A 17150-nucleotide genomic window follows, 5' to 3' on the forward strand; every position below is an offset into this window, starting at 1 on the left:
GTGTTTCTTGCTTCAGTGCCTCTTCAGTGTAGAAGTCTATAGGTTGGTGGCTGGGGCTCTGGGTATCCCTTTCCTTTTCCACTTGAGTCATGCGGAGTGGTCATACGGTCAATTTTTCTAGTTAGCTTAAAGCGGTTGTATACCCCGATTGGTGATTTTTACGTACAGCCTATAAAAAGGCTTATCTGTAATAAGGCTTATCTGTAGGTAAAAATAATATCTCCTAAACCTGCACGGTTTAGGAGATATTGACCATTCATGCAGCCGCTCTGCAGGTCCGGCGTGTCCTGCCGGAGGGGAGGGCATGCGTGGGAGTGACGTTCTCGTGGCTCCGTCTGCTCACAGTGCCGGAGCCAGCGATCCCAGAAGAAACGCAAGGGAACATGTCAGCTCCCTCAGCGGTGACCTGTGCGTCTCTGCAGGGCTTCGTTGTAAAGTAAGTATTTCATAATGTGCTAGTATGCGATGCATACTAGCACATTATGCTATTGTCTTGCAGATTTTTTTTTTTTTTTGCGGTTTATTACCAATTTAATAGTCCGTTGGAATGAATGGTGTCAGGTTTCCACTCGGGAAAAAAGTTTTTTTTGGAAAAAGGCTGCATATATGGGTTAAGTGTCTGATCGTTTCTTAGCCTGAGGGTGTAATTAGGTTGAAGTAGGGTTGTGTTTTGCTTAATTTAGTAGTTTACGGATAATAAAATTATGTTTCTTTTGTATATAATTCTCTTTATGTTAATTTAAAAAAAAAAAAAGACATTTTCTTTTCTGTTATTTGCGGATGTAAGCTTGTTTGTTTTTGTTTATTTATATATATATTCATTTTTATTTATTTTTTGCATATATTTAAATATGTTTTTAATGTTTTATGTATTATGTTGTATGTTTGTAAGATTTTTAATAAACAAAAATTTACATAGTGGCAGCAATGTTGTTTTGCAGGGAAATCAATGGTATGCATGTAAAGAGGAACAGAGATGATAGGATGATAGGTGTAATTCTGTAGTTCAGCAGACAGCGCTGACGCCATTGTTTGGGATTTGGTACTGTGTCGTCGGTTCAGGAAATTAGCCACACTCTGGATTTCTGGCAGACCAACGTGGGTTTATTTTAAACTCAATGTGAAAAGTTATTCTGACCTAATATGGGGAACTGACTGTGCCAATAAAGCTACATTCGCATTGGCGTTTCGCCCTGGTGTGGATGGCAGTGGCAGGATTCCTGCACCTGCACTTTGTATGTGTCCAGCAGCAATCACTGCAGGTAATCACTTACCGTGCCTTGATAGCTGCGGCCGCTGGCGACTTGTCATCAAAGTGTATGGGATCGGTGGCCGCAGCTAGCTGCTGACAAGTGGCAAAAACAGCAGCAGGAATCAGCAGTTTCCTAGTGTTTTAATTCACACCGGGGCTAGTCACAATTGCATATGTAGCCTAACCTTCTGAAAACACGCCGAGTTATAGTTATCAGTGTTTTCACCCAAGAATTACCAATTTTCTCCATGAATCTTATTTGAAATTGGGTAAATCTTAGGTGAAAGTTTTGTGAAACTTAGGTGAAAGCACAGATCAACTGACCACATAGGAGTTAAGTAACTGCTAGAGTTTTGTTTTTTATGTATTGCATCTTGTTCTGTATTCCAGGATATCTTCTTGGCAGTGAAGATTATTACAGCCATGAGAGATGCTATGAAATTATTGCTCTGAACAAAACCATGTGTGCTCTTGACTTTCGAGATGGAGAAGCACCAGCCAAAGGGTATGACAAGAAATACTCCACTCACCTATTTACAGAGAGAGCTGTGGATCTCATCACTAATCACAAGTCTGAGAAGGTGTGTATAACTGTCATTTTCTAAAAAAATGACGCCAAAGGATAGTCACACCAACTATTGATTTGATTTTTCTTCTGTTCATTCACTTTGCATTTTGTAATTGATAAAGATAAACAATTAAAAGCAATTCTTTACACTTGCCCAACTCTACACCCCTCACATTTTTGTAAATATTTTATTATATCTTTTTATGTGACAACACTGAAGAAATGACTTTTTGCTACAATGTAAAGTAGTAAGTGCACAGCTTGTATAACAATGTAAATGTGCTGTCCCCTCAAAATAACTCAACACACACCCATTCATGTCTAAACAGCTGGAAACAAAAGTGAGTACACCCCTAAGTAAAAATGTCCAAATTGGGCCTAATTAGCCATTTTCCCTCCCCCGGTGTCATGTGAATCGTTAGTGTTATGCCCTGTACACATGGTCGGACTTTGTTCGGACATTCCGACAACAAAATCCATGGATTTTTTCCGACGGATGTTGGCTCAAACTTGTCTTGCATACACATGGTCGCACAAAGTTGTCGGAAAATCCGATCGTTCTGAACGTGGTGATGTAAAACACGTACGTCAGGACTATAAACGGGGCAATAGCCAATAGCTTTCATCTCTTTATTTATTCTGAGCATGCGTGGCACTTTATGCGTCGGATTTGTGTACACACGATCGGAATTTAACCGATCAAATTTTGTTGTCGGAAAATTTTATAGCCTGCTCTCAAACTTTGTGTGTCGGAAATCCCGACAGAAAAGGTCCAATGGAGCCCACACACGATCGGAATTTCCGACAACACAATCCGATCGCACTTTTTCCGTCGGAAAATCTGACCGTGTGTACAGGGCATTGCAAGATCTCAGGTGTGAATGGGGAGCAGGTGGTTTAATATTGGTGTTATCGCTCTCACTCTCTCATACTGGTCACTGGAAGTTCAACATGGCACCTCATGGCAAAGACCTTAAAAAAAGAATTGTTCCTCTACATAAAGATGGCCTAGACTATAAGAAGATTGCCAAGACCCTGAAACTGAGCTGCAGCACGGTGGCCAAGACCATACAGCTGTTTAACAGGACAGGTTCCACTCAAAACAGGCCTCACCATGGACGAACAAAGAAGTTGAGTGCACATGCTCAGCGTCATATCCAGAGGTTGTCTTTGGGAAATAGACGTATGAGTGCTTCCAGCATTGCTGCAGAGGTTGAAGGGGTGGTGGGGGGTCAGCCTGTCAGTGCTCAGACCATATGCTGCACACTGCATAAAATTGGTCTGCATGGCTGTTGTCCCAGAAGGAAGCCTCTTCTAAAAATGATGCACAAGAAAGCCCGCAAACAGTTTGCTGAAGACAAGCAGACTAAGGACATGGATGACTGGAATCATGTCCTGTGGTCTAATGAGACCAAGATAAACTTATTTGGTTCAGATGGTGTCAAGCACGTGTGGTGGCAACCAGGTGAGGAGTACAAAGACAAGTGTGTCTTGCCTACAGTCAAGCATGGTGGTGGGAGTGTCATGGTCTGGGGCTGCATGAGTGCTGCCGGCACTGGGGAGCTACAGTTCATTACCAAAGATGTTGAGTGCACGTGCTCAGCGTCATATCCAGAGATTGTCTTTGGGAAAATAGACGTATGAGTGCTGCCAGCATTGCTGCATAGGTTGAAGGGGTGGCGGGTCAGCCTCTCAGTGCTCAGACCATACGCCGCACACTGCATCAAATTGGTCTGCATAGCTGTCATCCCAGAAGGAAGCCTCTTCTAAAGATGATGCACAAGAAAGCCTCCAAACTGTTTGCTGAGGACAAGCAGACTAAGGAAATGGATTACTGGAACCATGTCCCGTGGTCTGATGAGACCAAGATAAACTTATTTGGTTCAGATGGTGTCCAGCGTGTGTGGCGGCAACCAGGTGGGGAGCTACAGTTCATTGAGGGAACCATGAATGCCAACATGTACTGTGACATACCAAAGCGGAGCATGATCCCCACCCTTCGGAGACTGGGCTGCAGGGCAGTATTCCAACATGATAACGACCCCAAACACACCTCCAAGACGACCACTGCCTTGCTAAAGAAGCTGAGGGTAAAGGTGATGGACTGGCCAAGCATATTTCCAGACCTAAACCCTATTGAGCATATATGGGGCATCCTCAAACAGAAGGTGGAAGAGCGCAAGGTCTCTAACATCCAACAGCTCCGTGATGTCTTCATGGAGGAGTGGAAGAGGACTCCAGTGGCAATCTGTAATACTCTGATATAATAAAACATTTACAAAAACGTGAGGGGTTTACTTTTGTGAAATACTGTATATATATCTCTCACCATCAATTACATACTTACTCATTGACATCAGTCCCTGCCTTCAAGGAACTTACAATCCAGACCCGGATAACAGGGGGTGTTGGGGTGGGCTGTGCCTCCCCAGATTTTAATTGTGGCCCCCGTCCCCAGATCTCTGAGAGTGAATCCACTAATCTAATGCCTTTACAAGCAAATGAACTTTAATGGCATCCCAGTCGGTCGGGTTCAATATTGAGTTGCAGCTATAACAGCTTCAACTCTTCTAGAAAGGCTGTCCACAAGGTTTAGGAGTCAAGTAGAGCAAAAAGAATGGGACTATAGCGGTGCAAGAATCAAACCGAGAAATAATATTATGATAAAATCTTCAAAATTTATTACCAAAATTATTTTAAAGTCATGTTAAAAAACATAAGCTAAAACCCATTAATGTGGTCCGTGAACTTTTTAGAGCGGCATAAAGTTTAATCCTGACATGTTTCGCCCTATGTATTGGGCTTCTTCAGGGGATGGTATTCGCTTTGGGTTTCAGCCTACCTGTATTTCCCAAATAACACTTAGAGCAATAGTCACTATTTTTATTCAATAGATGATGAAGTGCTACAGTAAATCCACTTCAAAGCCTGCAGGTGGCCACAGGACCAGATTATTTAAGCTGTGTAAGTGAATGACAGCAGGGTGGGAACCACAGAGCAGGTTGGTTGGGATATTAAACTGCAACATATCCTGTGGGTTGCGTGTGTCCCCGAATGTCTCCGGCTATAGGTTTAGGAGTGTGTCTATGGGAATGTTTGACCATTCTGAGAAGGCCTGGCTCACAGTCTCTGCTCTAATTCATCTCAAAGGTGTTCTATCAGGTTGAGGTCAGGACTCTGTGCAGGCCAATCAAGTTCCTCCACTCCAAACTCGCTCATCTGTGTCTTTATGGACCTTGCTTTGTGCACTGGTACACAAAGCAAGGTCCATAAAGACATGGATGAGCGGGTTTGGGATGGAGGAACTTGACAGGCCTGCACAGAGTCCTGACCTCAACCTGATAGAACACCTTTGGGATGAATTAGAGCGGAGACTGCGAGCCAGGCCTTCTCATCCAACATCAGTGCCTGACCTCACAAATGCGCTTCTGGAAGAATAGTCAAGCATTTACAAGCCTTGTGGACAGCCTTCCCAGAAGAGTTGAAGTTGTTATAGCTGCAAAGTTTGGGCCAACTCAATATTGAACCCTACGGACCAAGTCTGGGCTGCCATTAAAGTTCATGTGCTTGTGAAGACAGGTGTCACAATACTTTTGACAATACAGTGTATATCCCAGTGGTGTTAATTTCTACATCAAATTTTGATTTAGTTTTAGTCATAGTCTTTTGACCAAAATGCCATTTTAGTTTTAGTCGTATTTTAGTCTTTTGACAAAAATGCCATTTTAGTTTTAGTCGCATTTTAGTCATCTGAATTGTTTTAGTTTTATTCATATTTTAGTAGATTAAAATCTCCAGTACATTTTAGTCGACTAGAATCTAATGGGTTTAGTTAAATTTGAATCCATTTAAAAAAAAAAAATCTTTAGAATTGCCAAACTCATTATATGTTCCTGGAGTAAAACTCTAATAACGTTATTATTTATAATATTAAGGTTTGAACATGCACTACAGACACAGATTTAGCCATTGCAAAATATACCATCTTTATAAATAAAACCAAGTTTTATAAACAAACAAAATATTGCTTTTTGACAAGCAGAAGTATAACTTGAAAATATAAAAAACCCAAAAAACTGTAAACTCGATTGACTGTAATGCCATTCCACATATTACCTGAATATATCACCAACATTAAATATTAAGGTAAAAAATAAGAAAAGCCTTTTTCTTAATTTTTTTTTCTTTTAGCAGCTTAATACATGCTTCCCTACTTATTCTAACCACTTGCCGACCGCCTAACGTAGATATACGTCGGCAGAGTGGCACGGGCAGGCAGAATCACGTATATATACGTGATCTGCCTCCCGCGGGCGGGGGGTCCAATCGGACCCCCCCCCCGGTGCCAGCGGCGGTCGGCATCTGACTGGGAGCGTCGGGAGGCGAGGGGGAGACCATCCGATCGTGGCCCCCCCCTCGCGATCGCTCCCAGCCAATGGGAATCCTCCTCTGCCTGTGTGTAGTTTCACACAGGCAGAGGATGTGATGTCATCTCTCCTCGGTCTGGCAGTTTCCGTCCAGCGCCGAGGAGAGAAGACATGTAAGTGCACACAACACAAACACACACAGTAGAACATGCCAGGCATACTTTACACCCCCGATCCCCCCCCGATCCCCCCCCAATCACCCCCCCCCCTGTCACAAACTGACATTAGCAGTATTTTTTTTTTTTTTTTTCTGATTACTGCATAGTGTCAGTTTGTGACAGTTACAGTGTTAGGGCAGTGAGTGTTAGGCCCCCTTTAGGTCTAGGATACCCCCCTAACCCCCCCTAATAAAGTTTTAACCCCTTGATCACCCCCTGTCACCAGTGTCACTAAGCGATCATTTTTCTGATCGCTGTATTAGTGTCGCTGGTGACGCTAGTTAGTGAGGTAAATATTTAGGTTTGCCGTCAGCGTTTTATAGCGACAGGGACCCCCATATACTACCTAATAAATGTTTTAACCCCTTGATTGCCCCCTAGTTAACCCTTTCACCACTGATCACCGTATAACTGTTACGGGTGACGCTGGTTAGTTCGTTTATTTTTTATAGTGTCAGGGCACCCGCCGTTTATTACCGAATAAAAGTTTAGCCCCCTGATCGCCCGGCGGTGATATGCGTCGCCCCAGGCAGCGTCAGATTAGCGCCAGTACCGCTAACACCCACGCACGCAGCATACGCCTCCCTTAGTGGTATAGTATCTGTACGGATCAATATCTGATCCGATCAGATCTATACTAGCGTCCCCAGCAGTTTAGGGTTCCCAAAAACGCAGTGTTAGCGGGATCAGCCCAGATACCCGCTAGCACCTGCGTTTTGCCCCTCTGCCCGGCCCACCCAAGTGCAGTATCGATCGATCACTGTCACTTACAAAACACTAAACACATAACTGCAGCGTTCGCAGAGTCAGGCCTGATCCCTGCGATCGCTAACAGTTTTTTTGGTAGCGTTTTGGTGAACTGGCAAGCACCAGCCCCAAGCAGTGTCAGGTTAGCGCCAGTACCGCTAACACCCACGCACGCAGCATACGCCTCCCTTAGTGGTATAGTATCTGATCGGATCAATATCTGATCCGATCAGATCTATACTAGCGTCCCCAGCAGTTTAGGGTTCCCACAAACGCAGTGTTAGCGGGATCAGCCCAGATACCTGCTAGCACCTGCGTTTTGCCCCTCCGCCCGGCCCAGCCCAGCCCACCCAAGTGCAGTATCGATCGATCACTGAAACTTACAAAACACTAAATGCATAACTGCAGCGTTCGCAGAGTCAGGCCTGATCCCTGCGATCGCTAACAGTTTTTTTGGTAGCGTTTTGGTGAACTGGCAAGCACCAGCGGCCTAGTACACCCCGGTCGTAGTCAAACCAGCACTGCAGTAACACTTGGTGACGTGGCGAGTCCCATAAGTGCAGTTCAAGCTGGTGAGGTGGCAAGCACAAGTAGTGTCCCGCTGCCACCAAGAAGACAAACACAGGCCCGTTGTGCCCATAGTGCCCTTCCTGCTGCATTCGCCAATCCTAATTGGGAACCCACCGCTTCTGCAGCGCCCGTACTTCCCCCATTCACATCCCCAACCAAATGCAGTCGGCTGCATGAGAGGCATTTTCTTTATGTCCTCCCGAGTACCCCTACCCAACGAACCCCCAAAAAAGATGTCGTGTCTGCAGCAAGCGCGGATATAGGCGTGACACCCTCTATTATTGTCCCTCCTGTCCTGACAATCCTGGTCTTTGCATTGGTGAATGTTTTGAACGCTACCATTCACTAGTTGAGTATTAGCGTAGGGTACAGCATTGCACAGACTAGGCACACTTTCACAGGGTCTCCCAAGATGCCATCGCATTTTGAGAGACCCGAACCTGGAACCGGTTACAGTTACAAAAAAAGTGTAAAAAAAAAAAACAAAAAAAAAAACATACAAAAATATAAAATAAAAAAAAATAGTTGTCGTTTTATTGTTCTCTCTCTCTCTATTCTCTCTCTATTGTTCTGCTCTTTTTTACTGTATGCTATTCTGCAATGTTTTATTGTTATTATGTTTTATCATGTTTGCTTTTCAGGTATGCAATTTTTTATACCTTACCGTTTACTGTGCTTTATTGTTAACCATTTTTTTGTCTTCAGGTACGCCATTCACGACTTTGAGTGGTTATACCAGAATGATGCCTGCAGGTTTAGGTATCATCTTGGTATCATTCTTTTCAGCCAGCGGTCGGCTTTCATGTAAAAGCAATCCTAGCGGCTAATTAGCCTCTAGACTGCTTTTACAAGCCGTGGGAGGGAATGCCCCTCCCCCCCAACGTCTTCCGTGTTTTTCTCTGGCTCTCCTGTCTCAACAGGGAACCTGAAAATGCAGCCGGTGATTCAGCCAGCTGACCATAGAGCTGATCAGAGACCAGAGTGGCTCCAAACATCTCTATGGCCTAAGAAACCGGAAGCTACGAGCATTTTATGACTTAGATTTCGCCGGATGTAAACAGCGCCATTGGGAAATTGGGAAAGCATTTTATCACACCAATCTTGGTGTGGTCAGATGCTTTGAGGGCAGAGGAGAAATCTAGGGTCTAATAGACCCCAATTTTTGCAAAAAAGAGTACCTGTCACTACCTATTGCTATGATAGGGGATATTTACATTCCCTGAGATAACAATAAAAATGATTAAAAAAAAAAAAATGAAAGGAACAGTTTAAAAATAAGATAAAAAAATAATAATAATAAAGAAAAAAAAAAAAAAAAAAAAAAAAAGCACCCCTGTCCCCCCTGCTCTCGCGCTAAGGCGAACGCAAGCGTCGGTCTGGCGTCAAATGTAAACAGCAATTGCACCATGCATGTGAGGTATCGCCGCGAAGGTCAGATCGAGGGCAGTAAGTTTAGCAGTAGACCTCCTCTGTAAATCTAAAGTGGTAACCTGTAAAGGCTTTTAAAGGCTTTTAAAAATGTATTTAGTTTGTCGCCACTGCACGTTTGTGCGCAATTTTAAAGCATGTCATGTTTGGTATCCATGTACTCGGCCTAAGATCATCTTTTTTATTTCATCAAACATTTGGGCAATATAGTGTGTTTTAGTGCATTAAAATGTAAAAAAGTGTGTTTTTTCCCCAAAAAATGCGTTTGAAAAATCGCTGCGCAAATACTGTGTGAAAAAAAAAAATGAAACACCCACCATTTTAATCTGTAGGGCATTTGCTTTAAAAAAAATATATAATGTTTGGGGGTTCAAAGTAATTTTCTTGCAAATAAAAATTATTTTTTTATGTAAACAATAAGTGTCAGAAAGGGCTTTGTCTTCAAGTGGTTAGAAGTGTGGGTGATGTGTGACATAAGCTTCTAGATGTTGTGCATAAAATGCCAGGACAGTTCAAAACCCCCCCAAATGACCCCATTTTGGAAAGTAGACACCCCAAGCTATTTGCTGAGAGTCATGTTGAGTCCATGGAATAATTTATATTGTGACACAAGTTGCGGGAAAGAGACAATTTTTTATTTTTTTTATTTTTTTTTGCGCAAAGTTGTCACTAAATGATATATTGCTCAAACATGCCATGGGAATATGTGAAATTACACCCCAAAATACATTCTGCTGCTTCTCCTGAGTATGGGGATACCACATGTGTGAGACTTTTTGGGAGCCTAGCCGCGTACGGGACCCCGAAAACCAAGCACCGCCTTCAGGCTTTCTAAGGCCGTAAATTTTTGATTTCACTCTTCACTGCCTATCACAGTTTCGGAGGCCATGGAATGCCCAGGTGGCAAAAAAAACCCCCAAATGACCCCATTTTGGAAAGTAGACACCCCAAGCTATTTGCTGAGAGGTATAGTGAGTATTTTGCAGACCTCACTTTTTGTCACAAAGTTTTGAAAATTGAAAAAAGAAAAAAAAAAAATTTTTTTTCTCGTCTTTCTTTATTTTCAAAAACAAATGAGAGCTGCAAAATACTCACCATGCCTCTCAGCAAATAGCTTGGGGTGTCTACTTTCCAAAATGGGGTCATTTGGGGGGGGTTTGTGCCACCTGGGCATTCCATGGCCTCCGAAACTGTGATAGGCAGTGAGGAGTAAAATCAAAAATGTACGCCCTTAGAAATCCTGAAGGCAGTGCTTGGTTTTCGGGGCCCCGTACGCGGCTAGGCTCCCAAAAAGTCCCACACATGTGGTATCCCCATACTCAGGAGAAGCAGCTAAATGTATTTTGGGGTGCAATTCCACATATGCCCATGGCCTGTGTGAGCAATATATCATTTAGTGACAACTTTTTGTAATTTTTTTTTTTTTTTTTTTTTTTTGTCATTGTTCAATCACTTGGGACAAAAAAAATGAATATTCAATGGGCTCAACATGCCTCTCAGCAAATTCCTTGGGATGTCTACTTTCCAAAATGGGGTCATTTGTGGGGGTTTTGTACTGCCCTGCCATTTTAGCACCTCAAGAAACGACATAGGCAGTCATAAATTAAAGGCTGTGTAAATTCCAGAAAATGTACCCTAGTTTGTAGACGCTATAACTTTTGCGCAAACCAATAAATATACACTTATTGACATTTTTTTTACCAAAGACATGTGGCCGAATACATTTTGGCCTAAATGTATGACTAAAATTGAGTTTATTGGATTTTTTTTAGAACAAAAAGTAGAAAATATCATTTTTTTTCAAAATTTTCGGTCTTTTTCCGTGTATAGCGCAAAAAATAAAAACGGCAGAGGTGATCAAATACTATCAAAAGAAAGCTCTATTTGTGGGAAGAAAAGGACGCAAATTTCGTTTGGGTACAGCATTGCATGACCGCGCAATTAGCAGTTAAAGCGACGCAGTGCCGAATTGTAAAAAGTGCTCTGGTCAGGAAGGGGGTAAAACCTTCCGGGGCTGAAGTGGCTAATGTGGTAGTATAGTGTTAATTTTGACATCAAATTTCAATTTAGTCTTATTCATAGTCTTTTGACTTAAATGCCTTTTTAGTTTTAGTCGTATTTTAGTCATCTCAATGGTATTAATTTAGTCGACAAAAATATTTTAGTCCACGAAATTAACACTGTATCCCAGGCCAAAACAATAGTTAAAACCGGTTTGAGCCACACCACAGACTAGAAAGATCAGAGGTTCCCAACTTCCCAACAACCCCCCCGGTCTTCCGGGGGTGCAGGGCTGGATGACCGAACACAAGATCCCTGCACCCCCCCATCCCCCCCGGGGGTCTCGTGGTCAGTCATCCAGCCCCGCACTTACCACATCTAGGTTCCCAGCGGGCAGCGCTCCTACAGGCGATAAGCGGCGGACGGGTGTCTCTTCCTCCTCTGCATCATGGCAGCTTCCGCCGTGCGTCTCCTCCCACCTCCTCCTAAGCATCTAATAGGATTGACTGTCCTTTCAGCCAATCGGGTGACAGGTCTCAGGACCTGCTTCCTGATTGGCCGGGAGGTGGATCAGTGTGAGAATAGCATATATTTATTCGCTATTCTCACACAACGGGGTGGGCTCGGAGCACAGTGCTTTGCACCCCAAGCCCACCCTTATTTAAAGCCTATTAGAGCCTCTGGCTTTAATCACGTGCTTCAAAAAATAACACTCCCCCCCCCATTGGAATCCATGCGCCGCTCCCTGCATGCAGAATAGGGGGCCGGACTCAAGGATGGGGGGGGTGGTGCCTGTGCGCCCCTAATGGATGGGCTGCCACTGATATAGATAGAAGTGATTACTTATACACTAACATAATTGATAACATTAAACTATTACTAAGTTTCTTGTAAATCAACAAATTTTAAAAACGAAAGAAAAAAGAAAAAGAAAAAAGATCAATGTTATCACTGAATCAGTGGCGGAATTACCAGGGTCGCAACAGTCGCAGTTGCGACGGGGCCCAGCATTTCGCCACTGTGGGGGGGCCCAGCGGGGTTGATCTTCACACACGGCTCTGAGCGGAGATCGTGTATCATAGTTAATAGCACAGAGACACCGGCGGCATTAATGTTCTATTTGTCAGTCCTCTCTGGCACAGATGAGAGAGGAGGACACACAGCTGATCTCACTGCTCCCCCTTCTCCCCCCTCCCCTCTCCTCTGTGCTCCGCGGGCAGTCTGGTGTGAAGCTAAAGAGCTCACATTTCCCGCGGAGCACAGAGGAGAGGGGAGGGGGGAGAAGGGGGAGCAGTGAGATCAGCTGTGTGTCCTCCTCTCTCATCTGTGCCAGAGAGGACTGACAAATAGAACATTAATGCCGCCGGTGTCTCTGTGCTATTAACTATGATACACGATCTCCGCTCAGAGCTGTGCTGTCCTGAGAAGGCAGACAGCACTGATGGAAATTAATAGCAGGCACTGATGAGCACTAATAGAAGGCACTGATGGGCAATGATGAGCACTAATAGAAGTCACTGATGGCCACTGATGAGCACTAATAGAAGGCACTGATGAGCACTAATAGAAGGCACTGATGAGCACTGATGAGCAATAATAGCAGGCACTGATGAGCACTAATAGCAGGCACTGATGAGCACTAATAGCAGGCACTGATGAGCACTGATAGAAGGCACTGATGGGCACTGATGAGCACTGATAGAAGGCACTGATGGGCACTGATGAGCACTGATAGAAGGCACTGATGAGCACTGATAGACGGCACTGATGAGCACTGATAGACGGCACTGATGAGCACTGATAGAAGACACTGATGAGCACTGATAGAAGGCACTGATGAGCACTGATAGACGGCACTGATGGGCACTGATAGAAAGAACTGATGGGCACTGATAGAAGGCACTGATGGACACTGATAAAAGGCACGGATGGGCACTGATAGGAGGCACTGATGGGCACTGATAGGAGGCACTGATGGGCACTGATAGGAGGCACTGATAAGCACTGATAGGAGGCACTGATGAGCACTGATAGGCCACATTGATGAGCACTGACAGGCAGGACTGATAGGAGGCACTAATGTGCACTGGTAGGCTGCAATGATAGGTGGCATTTATGGGCACTGATAGGTGGTACTGATGGGCACTGAGGAACACTGATAGGCAGAACTCAGGCAGTATTGATGGACTTTGATGGGCAGAATTGAAGAGTCCATGGACACCCTCCCAAAATTGGAAGCCCGGGGCTCAGATGGAAGGGGGGCCCATCATGGTTTCTTGCACCGGGGCCCTGAAGGTTTTAGTTACGCCTCTGCACTGAATGAACCAGCTAATTACTACAGTGATTGTCAGCTTCCCCGGCAGCAGTCCCGGTGCTACCACTAGGCAAACTAGGCAGCCATGGCATGTCGTAATAAGACAGCGGCACGTACAGAAATCGTTCCCCTGCAGCTGCTGAATGCAGGTTTCTCCTCTCCCTCCCATTTCTCTCTCTCTCTCTCTCTCTCTCTCTCTCTCTCTCTCTCTCTCTCTCTCTCTCTCTTTCTCTCTTTCTCTCTTTTTCTCTCTCTTTCTCTCTCTTTCTCTCTTTTTCTCTCTTTTTCTCTGTCTTTCTCTCTTTCTCTCTCTCTCTCTCTCTCCTTTATGCTTCAGTTTATGAATGTTCATTCTGTGCTGCTGAGGCTCCAGAGATGGAGATCGAGGGCTGTGTCCTCAATCTCCTTTCTCTGTCTTAAAGGTGACATATCAGATGTCTCTTAGACCCCTGATATTTCGCCAACGAGGGTCCTAAAAAAACAAATAATAAAACTGTAAAAAAAATTAATAAATAAATACAATGTTAGAAAATAATAATAATTAAAAAACAAATAACAAAAACAACTACTGACACCAATGGAGTGAAGCAGGCTAAATGTAAGTAAACGATATTGAAAAACTGTAATTGTCATTATTTGGTATAAAAAAAAAATAAATAAAAAATGGTCTGCTGAGTCTACAATGCCTATTTTTTCGTCCCAGTTCAGGCCTGCTTCTGACTGCGCGCTGCAGGATTGGATGATGTTAGCTGGAGAAATTTATCAGTTTTCATGTTTTGTTGCTTTAATACTTTTTTTTGGGGGGGTGGTGTAAGTAGCTGGTCTTATGAGTAAGTAAAGTGGGGTACCTATACTTGGGAGGGAAAAAACTTCTCCCTGATGTTGCAAAAAATATGCACCCTTATGCCCCGTACACACGGTCGGATTTTCCGATGGAAAATGTCCGATCGGAGCGTGTTGTCGGAAATTCCGACCGTGTGTGGGCTCCATCGGACATTTTCCATTGGATTTTCCAACACACAAAGTTGGAGAGCAGGAGATAAAATTTTCCGACAACAAAATCCGTTGTCGGAAATTCCGATCGTGTGTACACAAATCCGATGGACAAAGTGCCACGCATGCTCAGAATAAATAAAGAGATGAAAGCTATTGGCCACTGCCCCGTTTATAGTCCCGACGTACATGTTTTACGTCACCGCGTTTAAAATGATCGGATTTTCCGACAACTTTGTGTGACCGTGTGTATGCAAGACAAGTTTGAGCCAACATCCGTCGGAAAAAATCCTAGGATTTTGTTGTCGGAATGTCCGAACAAAGTCCGACCGTGTGTACGGGGCATTACATGTTACAGTGCTCAGATAATCAAATAGTGATACTACAATCATATATAACAACATGTGATCTACCAATTAAAGTGCAGCCAAACTATGGGAAGAAGGTAATCCAGCGGAGGCAGTGTGATGCTTTGTCTAGTGGAGTCCATGCAACAACGCTATCACACTGTTAATGTGGAATTGTTAACAACGCTATCACACTGTTAATGTGGAATTGCCAACAACGCTATTGCACTGTTAATGTGGAATTGCTTTAACAGTGTTACAGTGTTAACATTAACACATTAACAGTGTGATAGCGTTGTTAACAATTCCACATTAACAGTGTGATAGCGTTGTTAACAATTCCACATTAACAGTGTGATAGCGTTGTTGGCAATTCCACATTAACAGTGTGATAGCGTTGTTGCATGGACTCCACTAGACAAAGCATCACACTGCCTCCGCTGGATTACCTTCTTCCCATAGTGCATCCTGGTGCCATCTCTTCCCTCAGGTTTGTTGACCAAGTCTATATAACACAAAGAATTATCAAGAATGGCACAGGACCTAGCCTTGGGAAGTTGCTGAACATTTTTCTGGATACGGTGACTGGTGAAGTGCTGAGCAGGAGACCGGTTTGGATGCCCTGGCCCGGTGGAGCAGCTGTAGAGGCCCGATAGGCTGTGGGCGGAGCGCTGTTAGAGCCATCAAGGGAGATTACCCACGGTTATCCACATATGCCTATCACCCCCGCAGGGGTAACAGGAGCTGGTGAGTGGGGACCCATAAGGGGGAGCACATGAGTCACCTGATCGTTTGAACACTGGGCTATTTTGGAGCTTTACCAATTCCAAATTATTATTGTTTTTGGGACTTTTTATCACTTGGACTTTTTTGTTGATACACATATTAATTTTTTTATGAATTTTTGATGAATTTGGTACTTTTTTTATGGTATTTAATATATTATTTTTTATACACAGGAGTAATTCATTTTGACACTTATCACTTATATGTCATTACTGATTTGGTTTGGCTGCACTTTAATTTGTAGATCACATGTTGTTATATATAATTGTAGTATCACTATTTGATTATCTGAGCACTGTAACATGTAAAGGTGCATATTTTTTGCAACATCAGGGAGAAGTTTTTTTCCCCCAAGTATAGGTATCGCCATCTACCCCACTTTACTTACTCATATGAATTAGCCCCCTAGGGGGTATATTAGGACAGGCTGCACACCTTGTCTGATCCTAAGCATGGAGTTTTTTCCCCAATTTTTCAAGTAGCTGGTTTTGCCTAGGGCGCAAAATAGTCTAGCACCGGCCCACTGGATATCATCTATCTATACTGACAGCAAGACAAGATGGCCCAGTGTATGCAATTTTGATTTTCCTGTAATAAATTCCAGACAGTGTGTCTGGTTCTTACATGTCTGCGTCCTTCTTTGCAGCCTCTTTTCCTCTATCTGGCCTTCCAGGCTGTCCATTCTCCTCTACAAGTCCCTGAGGAGTACACTGAGCCTTATAGCTCCATCCAGGACAAGAATAGACGTCAGTACGCAGGGATGGTGTCCGCCATGGATGAGGCGGTGGGAAACGTCACAGCAGCATTGCAGCAGAAAGGACTCTGGGACAACACCGTTCTCATCTTCTCTACAGGTAAACCTGAAGTTTAGAAAACATGGTAACCAATGGAGATGTTGGAGAAGTGGGATTTAGTTGAGATCAGATATGGTAAACCTGATAACGCCATTACTAACTCCCCCCACCCAGTGATGACAACACTAATAACTCCACCTACCTAGTGATGGTGACACTACTAACTCCTCCCACCCACTGATGACACTACTACTACCCCCGCCCACCCAATTTTGAAGCCTATTGGAGCCTCTGGCTCTAATCACGTGCTTCAAAATACACACCCCCCGCCTATCCCCACCATAGCATTTCATGTGTTCGGCGTCCTGAAAGGGGCCGGGCACATGAATAGGGAGGGCGGCAGAGGTGTTGGGGGGCAGAGCCCGTGCATCCACAATGCACGGGCCTCCACTGCATGACAGGTTGCTGGAGCTAGGAATTGTGATATACAGAGCTCACTGATGGAGGCCTTAGTGTAGATGTATCCAGGCACTGGACTGAAAACTAAGATAAGTTTTGGTTTGGTTAAAATTAAAAAAGATTGCAGAGTGGAATTTGGCGTTAAAATAAGATCACAGAATAAAATTTTGTTGAAATTAAATTTTCTGTATTTCAGTTAAAGTGTAGAGGAACCAATTTATGTTGAGGGCGATTTCATGCATAGTTGTTACATTCCTTACTTACCACTGGAGGGCACCAAACATCCATAATGTTCATATTTTACAG

General features: G+C 43.8%; 1 protein-coding gene across 1 annotated transcript in view; it reads left to right on the forward strand.

Moving 5' to 3' along the window:
* The window catches only part of ARSB (arylsulfatase B), a 52330-nt gene that overhangs the window by 12570 nt on the left and 22610 nt on the right, over positions 1-17150 (forward strand). Inside the window, exons 3-4 of the mRNA XM_073623807.1 lie at positions 1643-1833; positions 16238-16445. Of these exons, the coding sequence (XP_073479908.1) occupies positions 1643-1833; positions 16238-16445 (399 nt within the window). The remainder of the gene's footprint in view (positions 1-1642; positions 1834-16237; positions 16446-17150) is intronic.

Source organism: Aquarana catesbeiana, linkage group LG01, assembly GCF_042186555.1.
Source record: "Aquarana catesbeiana isolate 2022-GZ linkage group LG01, ASM4218655v1, whole genome shotgun sequence".
Taxonomy (NCBI): Eukaryota; Metazoa; Chordata; class Amphibia; order Anura; family Ranidae; genus Aquarana; species Aquarana catesbeiana.